The sequence below is a fragment of the Herpailurus yagouaroundi genome, unplaced genomic scaffold, assembly GCF_014898765.1.
Source record: "Herpailurus yagouaroundi ecotype Mexico unplaced genomic scaffold, PumYag 29, whole genome shotgun sequence".
Classification (NCBI taxonomy): Eukaryota; Metazoa; Chordata; class Mammalia; order Carnivora; family Felidae; genus Herpailurus; species Herpailurus yagouaroundi.
The window spans coordinates 84,069,924-84,091,759 of record NW_024412377.1 but is presented as its reverse complement, the minus strand read 5'-3'; the positions used below and the strand labels follow the sequence as shown (position 1 = coordinate 84,091,759).

The window sequence follows — 21,836 nt, the reverse complement described above, 5'->3', positions numbered from 1 at the left end:
ATACAATGTTACACACATGCAGACACACACACAAACATCATGGTTAGGAAGGATTAGGTCAAATCACAAATGTAATTCGTAAAGTGAAGTAATGATTAATGAATACGCATTAAATAATAATGACCTGAATTACAGATTGCTATTAGATACACTACTACCGCTTGTAATAATATTAAACATATATGGTCATCCACTGTATATCTAGGAAAGAAAGCCTGTGGCAAGCATCAACAATGGCTACCAGTTGAAAGACCAAATAATGTATTTGAAAACAGACGAGAATCTTTACATTGATACTGCAGTTATCTGAAATTTCCTGAAATTAGTAATATATTTTATTTTTTATATAAATTTTTTAATGTTTATTTATTCTTAAGAGAGCAGAAAGAGACAGAGCATGAGTTGGGGGAGGGCCAGAGAGAGAGGAAGACACAAAATTCAAAGCAGCCTCCAGGCTCCAAGCTGTCAGCACAGAGCCCAATGCGGGGTTCAAACCCACAAACCACAAGATCATGACCTGAGCCGAAGTTGGATGCTTAACCAACTGAGCCACCCAGGAGCCCCTGAAATCAGTAATATATTTTAAAATAAATAAGTAACATATGTGATTCTGTTCTAGCCAATATTCATTCAAATAAAAGTCAAGAATTATAAGTTAGCTAGCATGTGTTATATGGAAATAAGAATGGAGGTGAGAAAGAGTACTCAAATTGGGGCACCTGGCTGGGTCACTTGGGAGCATGTGACTCTTGATCTTGAGGTCAAGTTCGAGCCCCACACTGGATATGGAGATTATCCTTAAAAATAAATAAACTTTAAAAAATAAAAGAAAGAAAAGAAAGAGTACCCCTACTACTTTTAGGTATATTCATAAACACCAAACTGTCACTTCCACCCCTTTTCATTGTCAGGTTGATTTCTGTGTGAATCTTCACTACACTCTAGTAATAAAGCATGATGGTTTAACATCCCATAAAACAAAGTTTAAACCAAACTATCGCTTGATAATGCTGAAAACATCAAATAACACTAGTGTGATCTTTCCTGTGTGAAGATGACACTGACTCACCTTCAACAGAGATGAGCTTCAAGTTGTTTTTCCCCAAGGGAGATGAACTCGCTGATCTGGCCAATTCTCTTGCCAAAGCTCCCTGGTGAACAACAGCTTATATCTGCAAGATGAGTGTGACCAGTGGTCACAGAAAATAACAAAATAAAATTATTAACATAGAAATGAAACCTATGCCTTGGTCCCAAACCACTATGTTTTAATGAACTAAAAACAAAGTCAGAGAAATACATATATTTTATAATACTTACATACAAAATTGTACATGTATTTACTCTCATTCATTTTATTTGATCTTTCCCTGACCTAAAAATACAAACAGTCAAAGGCTGACCTCTATTCCTGAGTAAAAATGTTCTCAGCTGTCTTACCTAAAACAAAGATTGCTTCTGACATGTAAAAATCAAAAGTGTATAATGAAAATGCTCAAAACATGAAAGCATGCCAACTTTACATCCCTCATCACCAGTAGCAATAACTGAGGAAATTACAGAATATTTTTGTTAATGTTAGCAACATTTTCAATAGCATTAAATTCAGTATGACTACAGCCAAAATTACTGTGACATTTCCTAAAATCCTGAAAAATACTTCCATTTTTTATGAAGAAAAAATACTTTCATTACTAGCTATAGTGTTTATTCATGTTAAAACAGAAATTTGTAATTAAATATTCCTGATATAGAATTTTATTAGTTACCAGATGAATCTCCTTCATAAGAGTTAAGAAGTTGGTTCAACATTACCTGAAGACATAGTTTTTAAGTATAAGTAAAGTTGATGTTATGTGCTTCTTTATTATTGAAAGGAATAAAAATTAGATTAGCATCTGTTAATAATCAATAAGGAGCTACTTACAACTAGATACAATTCAAACAAAAATACAATGCTAAGCATCTACAATGAGCAAGGCACTCACTATTTGGGGTTTCTGTGAACAGGTATAAGAATAACAAAGCATAATACACAACCTCAAAGAAATCACAATATCAGTATTATTAAAACATTCCACTTCCAGTTCTACATAACTGTTTGCAATAACAAACAGCGAGAATATAAAGGGTGAAATAGAAAGCACAGCATCATACCAGAGAATGGTAGCTACCACAGGGATGAGGCTCCTGGGCTCCTCTTGCAAGTGGATATAAGGAAGTCTCGATAGAAATGTTGAGAACATCTGCTACAACCTGTGATGCAGGCCCAATGCCACCTGTAACCAAATAAACTTTGTTAATTTAAAGTCACTGTACAACCGTTTCCACTCACAATTCTATTTCAGTGGGTCGGTCCCCTTAACCAGTCTTCACTGTATTTCTTACCATGATTCCCCACCCACTCACCAAAACTGGAAGTTCTCCACTAGGCTGCAAACTCTTAAAGTTCTCCTTCATTATATTTTTTTTTCATTTTTTTAACATTTATTCATTTTCGAGAGATGGAGAGAAACAGAGCGTCAGTGGGGGAGGGGCAGAAAGAGAGGGAGACACAGATCTGAAGCAGGCTCCAGGCTCTGAGCTATCAACACAGAGCCCCATGCAGGGCTCAAACTCATGAACTGTGAAATCATGACCTGAGCCGAGGTCGGACACCCAACTCAATGAGCCACCCAGGTGCCCCTAAAGTTCTCCTTCACTTTAGTTTCCCATTTCCACAATGCCCAGCAGAATACCTCACAAACTGTAAATGCCTAATAATTGCTTGATAACTTGAAATGAACTAGTCATCTTATTCCCTTATCAAAATACCACTTATTCTTGCTATAGTTCTATTCCTGGCAAGGCAGTATTAGATGAAAACACAAGATTGTTTACTTATTCAGCAAACATTTTGCTCAAACACCTACTAGGTACAATGCTAAGTGCTATATATACTAACATAACTAGCACATGACCCTTGCTCTTAAGTAATTCAGTCTAGTAAAAAAGATAAAGATGGTAGACTCTGAAAACTATAAAAACACTGATTAAAGAAATTAAAGATGATGGGTGGCTCAGTTGGTTAAGCGCCTGACTCTTGATCTCAGTTCAGGTCATGATCTCATTGTTCGTAAGTTCAAGCCTTGAGTCGGGCTCTGCGCTGACAGTGCAGAGCTTGCTTGGCATTCTCTCTCTCCCCTCTCTCTCTCTGCCCCCAACCCGCTTGCTCTCTCTCAAAATAAATAAACTTTAAAGATATTTAACAAATATTGTTAAAATGTCTATACTACCCAAAGCAATCTACACATTTAATGCAGCCACCAAAATACCAACAGCATTTTTCACAGAGCTAGAACAAACAATCCTGAAATTTGTATGGAACCACAAAAGACCCAAATAGCCAAAGCAATCTTGAAAAAAAAAAAGCAAAGTTGGAACCATCACAATTCCAGACTTCAAGGTATATTACAAAGCTGTAATCATCAAGACTGTATGGTACTGGCATAAAAACAGACACACAGATCAACAGAACAGAATAGAAAACCCAGAAATGGACCCACAACTATATTCTCAACTAATCTTTGACAAAGCAGGAAAGAATATCCAAAGGAAAAAAGTCTCTTCAACAAATGGTGTTGATAAAACTGGACAGCGACATGCAAAAGAATGAAACTGGACCACTTTCTTACACCCTACACAAAAATAAATTCAAAAGGGATGAAAGACCTAAATGTGAGACATGAAACTATAAAAATCATAGAGGAGAACACAGGTGGCAACTTCTTTGACATTAGCCACAGCAACTTCTTACTAGATATGTCTCCTGAGGCAAAAGAAACAAAAGCAAACATGAACTAAAGGGACTTCATCAAGATAAAAAGCTTCTGCACAGCAAGGGAAACAATCAACAAAACTGAAAGACAATGTTCAGAATGGCAGAAGATAATTGCAAATGACACATCTAATAGATCCAAAATCTATAAAGAACTTATTAGTAAACTCAACACCCAAAAAAAACAAATAATTCAATGAAGAAATGGGCAGAAGACATGAATAGACATTTTCCAAAGAAGACATTCAGATGGCTAACGGACACATGAAAAGATGCTCAACATCACTCATCATCAGAGAAATGCAAATCAAAACTACAATGAGATATCACTTCACACCTGTAAAATGGCTAAAATTAATAACAAAGGAAACTACAGATGTTGGCAAGGATGCAGAGAAAGGGGAACCCTCTTACATGGTTGGTGGGAATGCAAACTGGTGTAGCCACTCTGGAAAACAGTGTGGAGGTTCCTCAAAAAAGTAAAAATAGAACTACACTATGATCCAGCAGTTGCACTACTAGGTATTTACCCAAAGGATACAAAAATACTGATTTGAAGGAATACACCCAACTCGATGTTTAAAGCAGCATCATCAACAATAGCCAAATTATGGAAACAGCCCAAATGTCCATCGACTGATGAATGAATAAAGAAGTTGTGGTGCATATATACAATAGAATATTACTCACCATCAAAAAGGATGACATCTTGCCATTTGCAATGATGTGGATGAAGCTAGAATGTATTATGCTAAATGAAATATGTCAGAGAAAGACAAATACTATATGATTTCACTCATATGTGGAATTTACGAAACCAAACAGATGAACATGGGTCGGGGAGGTGGTGGGAGAGGCAAACCATAAAACAGACTCCTAACCATAGAAAACAAACTTAGGGTTGCTGAAGGTGAAGTGGGTGATGGAATGGGTTAAAAGGGCGATGATTATTAAGGAAGGCACTTGTTGTGATGAGTGCTGGGTGTCATATGTAAGTGATGAGTCACTAAATCCTTTTCCTGAAACGAACATTGGAACTTAAAGCCTGTAACACTGTAACTAGTATTTAAGGCTTGAAACTAAAAAAAGAAAAAAGATGTGGTATACACACACACACACACACACACACACACACACACACAATATGGAATATTACTTAGTCATGAAAAATAAATGAAATCTTGCCATTTACAACAACATGGATAGAATAGAGGATTATGCTAAGCAAAATAAGTCAGTCAGCAAAAGACAAATACCATACGATTTCACTCATATGTGGAATTTAATTAAAAAAACAAACAAGCAAAGGAGAAAATGAGAGAGAAGCAAACCAAGAAACATACCCTTACCTACAGAAAACAAGTTGATGGTTACCAGAGGGGAGATGGGAGGGGGGATAGGTGAAATAGGTGATGGGGATTAAGGAGTGCACAAGTTTTGATGAACACCAGGTATTGTATGGAAGTGCTGAATCACTATACTGTACACCCGAAACTAATATTACACTCTGTTAACAACTAGAATTTAAATTAAACTTTCTTTAAAAAGAAAAAAATAAGAAAGATAAAGAAGGAAATTAGTCACTATGATACCCTGTCATCAGTTTATAGCCACTTTTCTAGAAAGTGCTACAGATACTAAAAGAAAACTGGCTTAGAATAAAGGCTTTAGAGAAGAAATGTCATGTGAAATGAGTATTTAAAAAATAACAGCCATTGAACAGAGGGACAAAAAGAAAGAAGACATTCTTAGTGCAGGGGAGAGGTGAAAAATTATAGAGGTGCAAAAGGGTACACAATATTCTGAGAAATTCTAAAAGCTTTTTGGAAAGTATAAAATGAGAAGAAAAAGGCATGAAAAAGATCACAGAGATGCCTATTATGCTAAATAGCTGGACCTCGGTCTGACTAAAGGAGGTAAGCCAGAGGAGTGATGTAATCATTAAAAAGATCTTGGCAGTAGTGTGAAAGACAGGAGGAAGGACAACAGGACAAGGCAAAGGACTAAATCACATGAGACAAAACTGTCTTGACCTAATGGTTTATGGAATTATGGTGACCCGATTCATCATCAGTGGTCATTAGGTCTGTTCCCCAACGGGTCTCAAATTCAGATACATATTTAGAAACAGGTGTTGATTTATTTTAGTAAACTATTTAGGTGGTATAATCTCAATCAAAAAGCATGGCAGGAATTTCATAAGAATTGTAGCAAGATGCCAAAATGTTAATAACAACTAGCACTGGGTAGTAGAGATATAGGTCATGTTTTTCTTGTTAATGATATATTTCAAATTGTCTACACAGTAAAATTAAAAATAAATCCTACAGGAATTTCTTGAAACTTAAAAATTAAAATTGGCCTTAACTCTAAAGGGCCAGAGCCAGGATTCCTTCACAATATAACTGGCCCAAAGCCTCCCTTTATCACCATGGCCCACTCTACATAAAATACACATTCCTACAACAGAACCTCAACCCATAACCTCTCTGTTTCTATAGCATCCTCTTGCTCTGAATATCTGTCTAAACCCCAACTTCATCATACCACCAGCTATACTGATTTTGTACTTGAATTTCCAAAAGCTCATTATCTGCTCCATACACTGTGACACTCCATCGTATCATTTATTGAAATCCTTCCTAAATACTTCTCCAGTCTGTTCTTCCTACAGTGTTTTAAGAATACTACGGTAAAATCAGTCCTATTCCAAAATGAATATTCAGACCTGACTCACTTATGGGCAGACATGCATATAATTATACCAATGAATTCATAAACTGCAAACATTGATCACTATTAAAGAGTTTTCAAATCTATTATCTCAGAAAAAGTTGCCTACTGTTATGAGTTGAATGGTGTCCCCCAAAAAATATGTTGAAGTCCTAACCCTCAGTACCTGTGAATGTGACCTTATTTGGAAATAAGGTCTTTGCAGATTATCAAGTTAAATGAGGTCATTAGGATAGGCTCTAATCCAATATGACTGGTGTCTTTATAAATAAGGAAACTTTGGACATAAAGACAGAAACATACATAGGGAGGTCACCACATGAAGATGACGACAGGGATCAGGATGACGCATCTATAAACCAAAGTATACCAAAGATTACCAACAAACCACCACAAGCTAGGAGAGAGGCATGTAATCGATTATCTTTCTCACAGCCATTGGAAGGAATTACCTTGACAACACCTTGATCTTGGACTTCTAGCCTCAAGAACCAGGCAACAATAAATTTCTGTTGCTTAAGCTACCCCTTTTATGGTACAATGCTACACAGCCCAAGCAAAATAATATACCTAATAAGGGAAACTGATTTGTCCCCCTGGAAGTCACTAAAGACAAAAACATTCTGAAGATTGCAAACCAGTAATAATAAATTTTCTTGCTATTCATTTTTCAACCTCTAGCAAAGTTGGTATTTAATAGCTAAGTCAACCTAGTACCAAATGACTCTAAGGAAAGAGTTTCATCTATAAAGTACCATTTATAAAGCACATAATCAAACAGAGAGAATATTATCCTATAGCTATTGGGACATAAAAATAACATGAAATTATATAGATTTTCCTTTGTTTTATAAAAGAGTTGCTCTATGCACTTTTATGTGCCTGTGAGAATACAATTTGACCTATAATCCAAAGATAATACAATGAGTTACTTGATGAGAAGCAGGAAAATCAGCATAGATCAGGAATGGGCTCTAGAGGGACACATACTTCAAATCCTTGCTATGTTACTCATCAGCTATGTGACTTGAGCAAATTACTTAACCACGGTTGAGCCTCAAATTCTTCACCAGTAAAATGGGAACTTTAGAGTTTATATAAACAGATTAAACTATATGAAATATGCTTAGCATATAATGATAAGAAGGTTTTACAATGTATATAAAAAGGAAAATTCATAATTAAGCATTTTTTTATACTTCTCTTGGGTAGGACAACTATTAAGCAAGTTTACGTAAGAACAAAACTCTTCATCATACACAGTGTATATAAAAATATAGTCTTTGGCTAGTTCCCTACTATAAAATGCAGAAGTTTCAGAATTTTAAACCTATTGGTCAAAACTCAAAACACATTTAAACTGATTAATATTGGAACTGAAATACAAACAGGATCTTGGTGACTTTTGGCTCTGTCACAGACATCAGTTGGTATGCTGCTTTCGAAGCTCTGTAATACCACTCCCTTATTCCTTCAGATCACTAAGCTCTAGCCAGTCCAAACAACAACCCATAAGTTGTCAAACTAGACTGACATGAGCCTGAGCCTAATAGTATAGTACAATCCACTGGAACCTTCTACCGAATATTACTGGTTTTTTTGCCTTTTTAAAAATATCTTATAACATACACATCTCAAAACTGTAGCTAAATAAAAAGGGACTTATTTTGGAATGTGTATATTTGTTGTGGGTTTTTTTTAATGTTTATTTATTTCTGAATGAGAGAGAGACAAAGCGCAGGTGAGGGAGGGGCAGAGAGGGGGAGATGCAGAATCCAAAGCAGGCTCCAGGCACCAAACTGTCAGCACAGAGCGACACAGAGCTAGAACCCACAAAGTGCAAGATCATGACCTGAGCTGAAGCCTGACAAAACCAATTGAGCCACTCAGGCGCCCCAGGAATGTGTATATTTGTTTTGAGAAATGTATAAATAATGCAAAACCTTATCAATCACTAAAATTCAAAAGGACCGTATTTTCTCACTCTACACAAAATATAAATTATACTTTGACTGTTTATTGTAATACTTGTAAATTGAAACTTACACCTACATCCACATATAAACAGATAGAAAAACTACAAGATTAAATCCAAAAAGACTTTATTATAGGGGTAGGGGTATTTTTGTTAAACTTTTTTATCAAAAACAGCTATCTACCTAGGTCAGATCTATTGGCAAATAAATCAACAACTCATTTTTTGTGTGACAGCCAAATAGTAACCGTTCTTAGCATCCTTTAATAAACTTTGGTGAACTATAAAAACATGTTCATTTGTAATGCTATAAAAACATGTGCAGGGGCACCTAGGTGGCTCAGTAGTTTGAGCGTCCGACTGTTGATTTCGGCTCAGGTCATGGACTGAGACGCACATAGGGCCCCACACTAAGAATGGAGCCTGCTTGGGATTCTCTCCCTCTCCCTCTGCCCCTCTGCCCTGCTCACAGTCCCTTGCTCTCTCTCTCTCGCTCTCTCTAAAAAAGAAAACAGAAACATGTTCAATGCGAAAATTCAGTATTTCCATTGACGCTAATGGGAAGTCAAAACCAAACACAGGTATTTTTCTAAATATCTATGAAAATATGTTTTGACTTCATACTTAGTGTAGTTCCCAACTTTAATTTAAATATACTGTTAGTTGAGGTTTTTTTTTAATTTACATTGAAGTTAGTTAGCATATAGTAACAACGATTTCAGAAGAAGATTCCTTAATGCCCCTTACCCATTTACCCCATCCCTCCTCCCACAACCCCTCCAGTACGGAACCCTCTGTTCTCCATATTTAAGAATCTCTTATGTTTTGTCCCCCTCCCTGTTTTTATATTATTTTTGCTTCACTTCCCTTGTGTTCATCTGTTCTGTGTCTTAAAGTCCTCATATAAGTGAAGTCATATGATATTTGTCTTTCTCTAATTTCGCTTAGCATAATTTCCTCTACTTCCATCCACGTAGTTACAAATGGCAAGATTTTCTTTTTTTTTTTTTTTTTTTTGAGCTTTGAAAAAAATGAACCTGCTTCTTGCTAAAGCAGTAGCACAAAGGGTGCTTTTCAGAAACATTGTTAGGCAATTGTTTTTTATTTACAGAGAGATATTGTTAGGCAATTATTTTTTATTTACAGAGAGATAATTAGACTGGTATACTTAAACAAAATAGGGTATCGGGAAAAATTCTTAGATCTTATATTCTTTAAAAAAACTGATTTAAAGTTAGCAAATGCCACATCCTATTTGTTCAAGATACTATATTAATATCATTTTGGCTGATCCCAAATTATAACTCTAACAATTTTTCAAAAGGCAAAGAACAGCAATGGAAACCTAAATGTATTTTCTTTTTCTCTTAAAGTCTTCATGTAGTAATATTAATAAAATCACAAATACATTATATTAAGAAAATATAATCTGTTAAATTATTGGCAAAAGACCATATCAATAATTATCCCCTGAAGAGCAATGACTTTGCTTTTATCTATCTCACATGCAGTAAGCATGACAAGAATTCAATAAATAGGTGTTAACTGTCTATATCTCAAGAACAATAAGCACAACAGCAGCATAATTCTCCTAAGAATCAAATAGTGAGAAAATCCTAAAGATCTGGGATTTCGAAACAGGCCATGAACAAAATTTTACAACATGCAAATCTAACATTAGTAGAAGAAAACTCTACCCTTTACCCACAGAAAAATTCTGAGATCACATCTGAAAATTGTGTGTTGGCTGTGTCAATAGAAAATACACAGCCAATGCTAGTTTTGAAATAATCTCAACTTGGTCTAAAGTACAGTCATTAAGAACTGAGTACAAAAAGCGCAGATATTTAAGCACCTATAATCCTGATAGTATATATGGCAAAAAATATACATAATATATAATCATATAAATATATACATACATACATAAAAATATACACTTTTTTTTCCAAATTCAGAGGTTTCTGTAAACAATACATCACCTTTCTTCAAAGAGCTATACAACTAAAATAGTAAAATAATATAAATGGACTATACATTGTTGTGTCTCACCGTGGTTTCTCTAGTGTTAGCACTGCTGGCTTGGTGATTAAGATTCCATATTCTCACCACTACTGTCCAGATTCATATTATGGTCAAGGAGAAACAAGTTAGCAAGGGGCTAGTTTCCTCTACTCACATTTTTTCTGCTGAGTTTCACCTACCTGATAGAGCAACAATGGAGAAATTTAATGAGTGTAGAAAAGTCTTTATATTACCCATTACAGACGTTCACCAGAACTTTCAACTAGACAAATGCCTTGCAAATATTTACAGACAGACATACACACACAGACACACACAGACACACACACACACACACACACACACAGCTTTCTCTCCAGACAGAAATGTTACAGATATGAAAGAAATAATATTTAGTATGAGCAAATAAAGCAATATGCTTCATAAAAAGCAATATGCATTTATAAATGCTAAATAAAAGGAGTACTGAATGTTGACATCTGATTACATTGAATCTCTCCTCCCCAAACTAATATGCTAGGGAAAATTTCCTACTAGCAGCTGCTGAACACATAAGATAATTGATCTAAAATAGAGAAAAATGTGTTACCTGCCTTGCTTGTTAAAACACAACTACCTTGAGAATATTTATAGCACTGACAAAGCCACGATTAGTAGCTTCATCTTCCCTAAAAAGAATGATTGCTACGATTACAAGTTTCCTAGTATGTATTTATAGAACCAAATAATTTATTAAACCAAGTTTTTGGTCTTAAAGCAACAGATTTGGGAACAGATAGTCTTATAATAGGATACATTAACTCCATCTCTAGTTATATTGAAATTTTTTCATAGGAAAGGCACGGCACTGTGAATATTATGACTCAAGCTTACTCATCTCAACTAAGAATGAATTAAATTCGATAGAGTAAAAACCTGAAAGAACGTACATGCATGGAATTCTAGGTTGCCATTTTTAGAATAGGGTTTTTCTCCAAAGAGATTTTAAAAATGTGTTTCAAAATTATTCTATTTGTGCTACTCTCAATTTAGTGCTCTGATAAGTTGGTTGCTAAATAGAAACAAGAAACAAACTCATTTTCAAATAGAAAGTCATTTGTGATTTGACCACAACATAAGCTACAAAAAAAAAAAAAAGAAAGAAAGAAGCAATTTGTCAAAGTTCTGACTGCCAAAATATATTGAAAAATAGATATATGTACACGTAAAGAGACACTTATATTTGTGCCCATTCCTATTTTCCTGGTCCAGTTACCATGAAGAGATCAGAAAACTGACCACACAGTAAGACAACTATCGAAAGCTTCATTGTACCCAAACTACCATTTTTTCCAGGAAAGTCCAGAAAATAAAGAAGAAAACCGCAGCCTCTACAGGAGGCTACACATTCAGTCTTCTCCTTCTATAGGTAGCTTACAGGCTGATAATGGCTTCAATGTTTTCCCCTACAGGAAAAATACTCTTAGAGAAAAACCTTTTCTGCATACACAATCACAAAATTATAAAAGCCTACAGACAGTCTTTAACCACAGGATACCACAGTGGTCAGTTAGCCAGTACCCAAAGCAGACAATGTGAACTGAAGAGAAGAGTGCTTTGAATGGAAGTCAGGAGAACTAAGTTTCATTCCTGGCTCTGGATTTACTATATGGTCTTCAGTAAGTTACTTAAATTTCTCTGGGCCTTTTCCTTTTGTTTTATTTCATATGGAAAATAAGAGGTAATCAAAAAACTTTAATTATGCCTAGGAGGACATCAAAGAACATGTGGATCTGTCCACAACTTCACAGATGAAATATGATCACTCACAGGTGATTAGACGAAAAAGGTTCCAACAGCTTTCACAGCTTCAACATCTTAAAATTAATTCATTTAAAAGGACAAGTCACTTACAACAAATCTTTAGACATGTCAAGAAAAATACTTAAGAGGCAAAAAAGATAATGATCAAATTTAGGATGATGATTATCTCTTCAAGAAGCCATCAGGGAGTAAGATCAGGAACAGCTTCAATTGTACAGGTAACACTTTACTTCTCAAACAGTTTGGAGCACATGTCTGTTTTTCTTGATATGCCACATTTTGTCTGAAATACTTTCTAACCATTTTTTTTTTTTTTTAAGTAACCACCAAAACATCTTTAACCAAAAGCTGAATGAAATAAATGAAAACACTTCCCTGGAATATTAAAGGTCAATGGAAATAGTGTGTCAGTTTCAAACATTCTCCTCATGAGCTTAAAAGGCAAGTATCGGGGCGCCTGGGTGGCGCAGTCGGTTAAGCATCCGACTTCAGCCAGGTCATGATCTCACGGTCCGTGAGTTCGAGCCCCGCGTCGGGCTCTGGGCTGATGGCTCAGAGCCTGGAGCCTGTTTCTGATTCTGTGTCTCCCTCTCTCTCTGCCCCTCCCCTGTTCATGTTCTGTCTCTCTCTGTCCCAAAAATAAATAAACGTTGAAAAAAAAATTAAAAAAAAAAAAAAAGGCAAGTATCACTATGATCCCCGAATATGTGGGGGAAAAGAGTGCTGGGCTATAAAAAAAAAAAAAAAAAAAAAGGAGGGGGCGTTGCCTGGGTGTCTCAGATGATTAAGGGACCACCTGACTCTTGATTTGATTTTAGCTCAGGTCATGATCTCATAATTCGCGGTATCAAGCGCCACTTCAGGCTCTGGGCAGATAGCTAGGACGCTGCTACGGATTCTCTCTCCTCTCTTCTGCCCTTCCCCGCTCACATGTGTGTGCACTGTGCGCAGCGTGCACGCACTCTCTCTCAAAATAAATAAACATTTTAAAATATATTTCAAAAATATGTACATAAAACTATTTCCAATTTCCAGCTTAGTAAAATATTAAAAGAACACACACAGCGCAAAACACAAAACGAACTGTATTATTAGCACCATGATTGAATCACTTAAGAATACTCAGATAGCTAATAACTTTTACTCTAAACATCTGCCTAAGAAAAATACATTCAAGAGTCACATCCGATAGCCTAGTGTTTAATCTTCAGGGTTGTTTTTACCGAGATTGCAATGATTCGCCTAAACTAATCAAAGGCCTGTCTAAACCTCTACATGGAACCTACCTGTAAAAACTAAATGCCTCTGCAATTTCTGAAATTTTCCAACAAGAAAGTACAGGTCATTCAGCAAAATATATTTACTGTATACTACCATAATAGCTATTTAATTGTTATCATTATGATGCAGATATATAATGGAAACAGATGTTCCTTTTTCCTTTCAGCAAAGCACAGGAAAAGCATAAACTTGCTGATATTGCATGGACTACTATCATAGCACAATAGAGGGGGAAAAAACATTAGCACATGACAATATTAGTTTTTACTACACAACTAATTGCATAAAAAGTATAACTTGAGATCATTAAATCAATGATCTACAGAAGGGAAACAAATAGATTTGTATAACCAGCCTATTTCACATCTGCAGTTGAGAAAATACTTCTGAGAGACTAAGTGTATGCAAAATGCTACCAGTGCTTTCAGAAGACAAAGAAAGAATGTTGTTCTATTTTCTTTGCTCATGTAACATAGATTACAATGCTGCCTCTACAGAGAAATTTTTTTCAATAGTACCAGTATAAACTGGAAGAACTTTTCTGGAAAACAATTTGGCCATCAATATCAAGAACCTTAAAAAAAGTCTATACCCTCATCCAAGTGAATTCTTTTGTAATAATATATTGTAAGGAAAGAGCCAGAGGGATGAATAAGATTTATTTAAAAAGCCATTTATCATAACTTTATTTATAATTATGGAAAATTAAAAATCTAACTCTCCAATAGAACAATGAATAATTATACATGCTAAAACATTAAACAGTCAACATAAATGACTTTAATAATTTTAATTACACAGGAAATTTTCTACTATTTAATGCCAACTGAAAAAAGCAAGATACAAAGTGGTGTCTATCTATATATAAATAAAACATATAAATGCTTGGAGAAAGGCTTAGAGAAATATACAAAATGTCATTTTTAACTTTTGCAAATTATTATGAGCAAATACTAACTAGCTTTTTAATCACAAAAAGTTGTATTTTCTTTAAATAATTAATTCTATATCTATGCTCTAATACTCTGTGTCCTTGTCCAAAGTTTCTAAAAATTCTTTGCACCAAATAGCCCTATAAGTATTTATAAGTAAATTTACCTAAATTTATGTTGACAAGTTACTTGATCCTAAAATTTGACATATAAAGAAAAGTGTTTGTCAATCACATAGACAACACATTTTTTTCCTGAGTTAAATAGGATGCTTACAAATTAGAGAAAATTTTTATGGGACAAATATTATAAATGCTTACTTACAAACTACCAATAGGATGTGTTTTAAGTCACCAAGTCAAAGACATTTTTCAAATAAAACTATTTCTAAGCCAGATAAAGTAGCCTATTAATTGTTCTCTCCAATATGCCAATAAAAAGTTTGCCATAGCTTTCATTAGGATTCCTGGTTTCATGATTCTATTTTTACAAAAAGGAGCTGATTTGTCTTAGGCTATTACTGTCTATTACTTCTAGAAGTCTTGAGGAAAGGTGGGAAGCAGCAAATTCTGGCAATCTGCCTAAAGAGAAATCAATGAAACAAATTAATCCTTCGCAGGCTGCAATGACACAGTAATCCATCATTCAGAGCTGCTTTTATATACCAAATCAGAGAGCAGAGGAAAGAGCCCTGGGGGACATCACAGACAACAACTTACACCAACACTGGGAAAATACTGAGGAATCAGTTTATTTAAAGAGGATAGATTTCAGTTGATTGCCTATTTCGTCAAATAAAGATTTTTTCTTTCACAGTGTAGTGAACCCAAGGCCCAATGACTTTATCTTCAGAATTCACTACCAAATACGCTGGCCGACATCAATAGGGGATGAATGTTTTTAAATAATTAGCATCATTAATCAGTATAAACAAATATCTGGCTAAAGTAATATTACTTTTTCCATTAAAACTCCAGGTGTTAAACACATTCCTTGTTTTCAGTACAGACTAATTCTAAATTCACCTACTAATCTCCAACTTAACTGACCAATTTCTGGTAAACCACATTGAAGTATTTCACACATAAAATGTAGCCATTTACAATATGGGTAATTTTCTAAGTACTGTGTCCAGTTTAAGGACTTGAAAATTTTAATTTCATCTCTTGCCATTTAAGATTCAACAGCAAATCAGATTATAAATAACTTCTTTCACAATAATAAATAGTTCTTTAGCTTTTAATATCATTGGCAATGCTGAAAGATAAAATTAAACATGGTTTCTTTTTTAAAAATAAACATATCAATGTATGGCAGTACATTCACATTGAGTATATTTATTTACACATATACAAGAACATATGCATCTAAATTTATTCATGCTTATGTAGAAACTTATGCACCTGGGTACATCTTACTCTAGTAAGATGTACTGAGTGGGATTATATTTCCTAGATGAAAACTAATGACAAGAACAATACAGTCACAGCAATATTACTATTCCTAAATACAAATGCATCATTCTTGTGGCTGAACGTGAGAACTGAAAGAAAAGAATTTCCAAGAAATAAACAAAAACAACAAAAACCTGTCACGATGGTCTCTGAAATGTTAAAACCCAGAGCATCTAATCATAGATGCAAAATAGAAAAAGGTTAAATAAATGCTAACTAGTCAATTTGTGAGTGGCATCTTCGATTCTGTGGTCCATGGCCATATGACTGCAATTCCTGGCCATGCTGATACATTTTTAATTCAATACATGGATCTAGTATTTATTGATTTAATAAGGTTAGGGTATTACATTGTGGCTGCTACTGATGAACTGTCAGCAGTTCTATCTAGTAAAATCTTACAGAGGAGTATCTATTTTAGGGGGGAGAGAGAGAACAGCTACGTAAATGTAACCCCTTCACTACCTGACAGTGGCAAGAGTAAGGTCCCTTCTTTCCTAGACTGCTTCGAGCTCCACACATCTTCTACGACTGAAGATGTTGGCTGCCAACTGACCGAGGTGACCGTGAAGAGACTGCAGCAAAGCCTTCCAGGTACACCTTCAAAATGAGGGAAAGCAGTGATTTACATCCCCATCTCCACCCTCTGGCCTCTCCTCATAGGTTGTGAAGCCCATACACAAGCAAGGACATTACACATGCGCAGACACACCCAAAGACCTGAGCCCTTACCTTGTCACCTAACAGAGTTTAAAGGAGCCTTCAGTGACTTCTCTCTCTGGACCCTAACATCGTCCACTGCTTCGTTAGCATGCAGGCAGACATAAAAGAAGGGAGAAAATTCACTTTCTCGAAAACAGTTCTGCCAAAATGCAACCCAAGGAGAGAGGCTTTAAAGCCTCTGTGAAATAAGGAGGTACCACAGGATCCAGCATCAGAAAAGGGGAGAGAAATCCACCAAAGTTGCTGAAACACTTGGGGACTATTAAGAAAGCTTTTTGCACTGCTGTGCTACCCTGCTTGTGGGCTTATTTTCCCAACCTAGACACCTGGGAAGCATGTTGTGCTCCAGCTTTTCTCTGACTTTGAAGAAATGGATAATCTAAGGAGTGGTGCTGCTGCTGGGGTCAGTAAAACTATGCTAATTGGTGAACCTAATTGCTTCAAGCAGTCCTGCCTCTAAACAGGGAGAGCACAGTTGATGGAGTCAGTCTGTTCCTAATAAAATGAAGAAGCACTGAATTAAATTCCCAAGGAAGGCACTATAAAAGTTTCCACAGTGTAACCAAATGACTTCACCTATGCTATTACCCCTAAGATGACATCTTTGAAAGAAAGCAGAGCCCAGTCAGGCTCCATATTCATAAATTGGCTGAGCTTAGGCCAGTGAATCTGGATTGATTTAAAAAGGCTTTTTCATCCTTCCAATCAAATGAAGTCACTGTTAATTAGATACTTTCTGTTAACAATGTCACTCTTCTCCACGTTACCTGCTCACACTTGCAGCGCCTCTAGTGCAACATCTGGAGCACCAGTTTCCCTGCAATCAGTCCTCACAAGTTTGGCTGGAGGGTGGTGGTATTTCCGTTTCTCAATCCCTGTCTGGAGGAAGATACTATTCAGTGCACCGGTGGCGAGATACATACCAGCTCGCTAATTTGCAAGATTATACAACACTCTCTGAGAAAACTCTCCAGATACGGTCCCCCAAAACATGTTTTGATGAACTGCACGGCGGTTTCTCTGTGCTGTTCCCGCCTTGCAGAGGTTTTCAAAAACGCCAAAGGCCACAAAGTTAACTCCCACTGACTTTGCGGCTTCTTCAGGCCAAAACTAGAAAATCGGGTTTGAGGTTTCCTGGCCGCGCCCCAGGCCTTGCTGCCTACCCTTCTCAGCCCAAAACCTGAAGGGGACTAGGTGCTCAAGGCAGGGCCCAGCGTTAGTCAGCCCCGGAGCACCGCAAAGGCTCAGAGCGCTCTCGCCAGGGAGGGGAAGACTGCAAAGGCGGTCTCTTTCGACGGTGAGTCTCTGAACTTGACCAAGTTGCGGAGAAGTCGGCTCTCACCCGCTCCGGGCCCATTCCCAGGAAGCTTGCTGCGCCGACCCCGGGACACAAACCGCCAGCGCTGACCGACAGCGTGGGCCTGGGGTTCTCGCCGCGTGCGCCACTCGCCGGTCGAGTCCGTCTTCCTTAAACCCTAAGCCCGCACAGGCCCAGCTCGCGGGCTGGGGACCCCCAGCGCCCGCGAGAGCGCGACCCCTGCCCTCCGACGAGGCCCCGGCGCGCGGATCCCTCGGCCAGGGGGTCTCACCGCGCGCAGCGACACACTTGCGTCGAGCGCCCGGAAGCCAACTCCGCGAGCGAGGCTTCGTGCCCGGATGTGGGCCTAGCTTCCGGGAACTGCTCCCGCCCTGGCTGTGCCCAGGACTGAGTTCCCGGGCTTCGAGGGAAGGTGTGGGGGCCGGCCTGGAGCCCCGACACCGGAGCCCGGTTCGCAGAGAACAGAATCGTTCGCAAGGGAGCGCCCTTGTGGGGTGAGAAATGTGAGGAGACACACGGGAGTAAAGGCCCTCGACTGAGCCGGGGATGACGAGGAATCGCGCCAGGTGCCTCCCGGCCGCCCTCAGGGCCCAACGCTGATCCGAGGGCTTAGGCGGACAAGAGGCCGCCACAGGCAGCTCAGGACCCTGGCAGCCCAAAGGCGGCTCGTCGTTAGGAAAGACTCAGGGACCTGCCGCCAGGTCACGGACCTCATCTGGGCAGGGAGCTCCTGAGCGAGAGTCGCTGACCAGGGCGTGCACCTGCACCTGGGACCCTGCCCCTGACTCTCCGGCGCCCAAGAACCTTGAAGACCGCGGCCATGGAGTTCTCCCCTGCCAGGGAAGGCGGAGGGGCGAGGGGGGTGGGGGCGGTGGACGGCAAGGCAACAGTGAGACTTGAATTCCTAGACATCAGTGAGGGCAGAAACAGACTAGATGAGGTTAGACAGTGACGGTGGAAGGACAGAACCATACCGAGACAGGCACACTCTGGGAGTTGGAACTCTTAATTACATTTCTTCAAATCTTTGACCCCAAAGCTTCGCCCGTGACAACGTATGCCTTCTCCGCAAGAGGGTTTGGGGAAATTAAGTTTCCTGGGACTCTTTGATCCCTGGTATGTGGGCTCACAGGGGAAAGCAGACAATAGCAGCCGCCGAAGCACCTGCGATCTCTCAATATAATAAAATCTGGACAGTAATTGGAGTTGTTTCTCCTTACGCTTCCAGAGGGAGCTCAAACCTGAAGCATCAAGGTTATCCCTCTCCAAAGAGTAAAACAGGATACTCGCAAAATCTGCTAGAGACACAACCGCTCGCACCTAAAGGGGGTTCCCCCTTGCAAACGGGAAAAGCGATCTGGATTTTTTGTTTTGGTTTTTTCATTTCAGCACTTGAGTGGCCCTACGTTGGGGGCTTGCTCAGTGCGGTACACTCCTTTGACACTGACGACTACACTAGAACTGCGCAAAGAGAAATCAGGCGAGGGATAGGGAAGGTGCTGAGGAGAGAGTGTTGGGCAGAAGTCTGGGGAGATGGTGGGCCGGAGACACTCTGAGCCGGCGACGGGACCTAGCGCCGGGAAACCTCAGGACTCCCGGCCCTAGGGCTCTGGGCAAACCTGGCAAAAATAAGGCCACGTGCTTTGGTTTTGCGTTTCAGGGCCACACACAAACACACACACAGCGACACGTGTCTTTCTCTCCTGGTGCTGAGGTCCCAGAGGTTGTTGAGACAGCGTAACCCCGCGAGTTCCCGCCGAGCTCGGCCACTTGACCACTTCGCTCATGCTGGATGAAGGGTAGCTCTAGCGAGGGCAGAAAGAAACGCTAGCTGTGTGGGGATCCAGCCCCGTGCAGGGGAAGGGCTAATGTAGAGGCAGAGTCCGGGATGGGGCGGCATCCACCCTGGCTCGGGGCTCCTCCCCGCCGCCATTCAGTGCGGTCACTTGTCATCCTGAGCTCTCCCGGGTCCTCGTCAGGCCCCCGCTCTCCGCGACCACGCGACAACCCCCGACAGCCCGAGTTGCGCGCCCTGGTGGCCCCCAGGTGCCCCAGCCCTGACAGCCAGGGCTCACCCCTCACTGAAGCCTCTAGATACAAACGGCACAAGCGCTGCTTTTCCTGCCTCCAGATCCGCGTCCTATCCTCCCACCTATCAATGATTCGCCGAGGTTTGGGGTGGTGGTTGTTCTTTTAAAAGTATATTAAAGGATCATTGGCGTCTCCCCGTCAAGTCATTACGCCTTTATCCCCATCAATTAACCACACCTCAGAGGGCTGCTATTAAGAGCTAAATTGAGCTGCAAAAGTAGGTATCCCGTTTCAGGCAGATGTTGTCATCTCCCGCAGAGCTAAGCAGCCGGCGGGGCCAGACCCGCAGCTTCAGCAGCTGCCCGGGCAGCGCTGGACCAGGTTAAGGACTAGGAAGTGCGGGACCAGAAAGGCGGTCCCCGTCCTCCGTTGTGCTGGTGTGCTAGGAGCCTGGTAGAGCGGGGAGGGCCCTAGCTCCCGGACTTCAAGCGTCGTGCATGTCAGAGGCAAGAGTCTCCAGAGTTGTGCCAGGGAAAACGCCAAAAACGAGCCGTGCGTTTTTGCGCAGAGAAGTAGAGTGGAGAATGTTCGCAAAGCCGGAGCTCCCCTCCAGAAGAGGGGCGTGGAAGAAAAGAGGGCAAAGTAATGAGTTTGGTTGGCAGCCTTACCCCAGCAAACCTCACCTCCTCTTCCCGCCACCTTTAGCCTCCTTTTTCCCTGGTAGCAGGCCCCCAGAACCTCAGACCCCCTGGTGGAAGAAGGCGCAGTGTTGTACAGGGATGCTAGCTATACATGGAACTAGGGAATCTGGGACAGAAAGGTGGCATTTAGGACAAAGGGGTTCCCTAGGAACCGCCGCGGACTTCTATACGGGTGTGTCTTTTTACTCTTCCTCACCCCCAGTCACTCCCTAGGTCTTGGGGCAAGGCTGTCCCACGAAACTGAGAGGCGCCGGAGGCTAAGGGAAAGAGGGAATAGGGGACGTGGCCCTCGCTGCAGTTACAGGGCTTTCCTCCCGACAGTGACCACAATAAATTTAGCCAAGACTAAAGGAGATTAATTTCCCAGCATAATCCAATTAAAAGATTTCTAAAGTAATCTTTTGCGAAAATGAAAAAAAAAAAAAGTGCGCAGCGAAAGAGGGAACTGGTTTTGATGACAGTGATTTATAACCTCCACACAGCTGCGCTGGTCCCTCGCTCTCATGCACGCGATTTGACCAAAGCATCCCGTCGGTGCCTCCAGTCGAAACCCTCGCCTTTCTGAAAGACAGCCATCCATCACGCCAACCTGGGCTAGGGTTGCTTACAAGCACCATAGACTTTTTTAAGTGCTATTAGATTTATGGTCTCTTTTTCGACGCCCATCCAGAGTAATTAGCACATATGTTCTAAATAGATGATAGTTTTGTGAGCAATAAAGCAATTACCCATCGTTGGAGCTGACAGTTCCTCCAACTAAACTCCAACCAGCAGCTAATTGGAAAAGTCATTTCAGCTCCATTGTCTGCAATTAGTCCTGCTAAACTACTACACCCCAACTAGCTGGTTTGAGGTTAATTTATTCAGTGTTGTATTTGCAGGAACGAGACACCGGCACGAAGGGACTTGCCTTTTGCCCCTCCAGACTGCGCCCTGCAACTAGAGGAGCAGGTGGGTGTGAGAGGCCAATATTTTGGGGGTTGGTATGATTCTCAGGGGAGGTAACGCCTGGCCTCCTCAGCTTCAAGGTCAGTGTCCAGCTC

The 21,836-nt window shown here is 39.6% G+C and overlaps 1 protein-coding gene across 1 annotated transcript; it reads right to left on the bottom strand.

Moving 5' to 3' along the window:
* Positions 1-1,068: 1,068 nt before the first annotated feature.
* LOC121041901 (uncharacterized) lies at positions 1,069-18,883 on the bottom strand. The gene is made up of 5 exons (XM_040493092.1): positions 18,829-18,883; positions 18,086-18,743; positions 17,511-17,622; positions 2,158-2,279; positions 1,069-1,172 (listed from the first exon to the last, which is right to left on the bottom strand). The coding sequence occupies exons 1-3, from the start codon at positions 18,881-18,883 to the stop codon at positions 17,574-17,576; spliced, it is 762 nt and encodes a 253-aa protein (XP_040349026.1). The 3' UTR covers positions 1,069-1,172; positions 2,158-2,279; positions 17,511-17,573.
* Between the last annotated feature and the right edge of the window lie 2,953 nt (positions 18,884-21,836).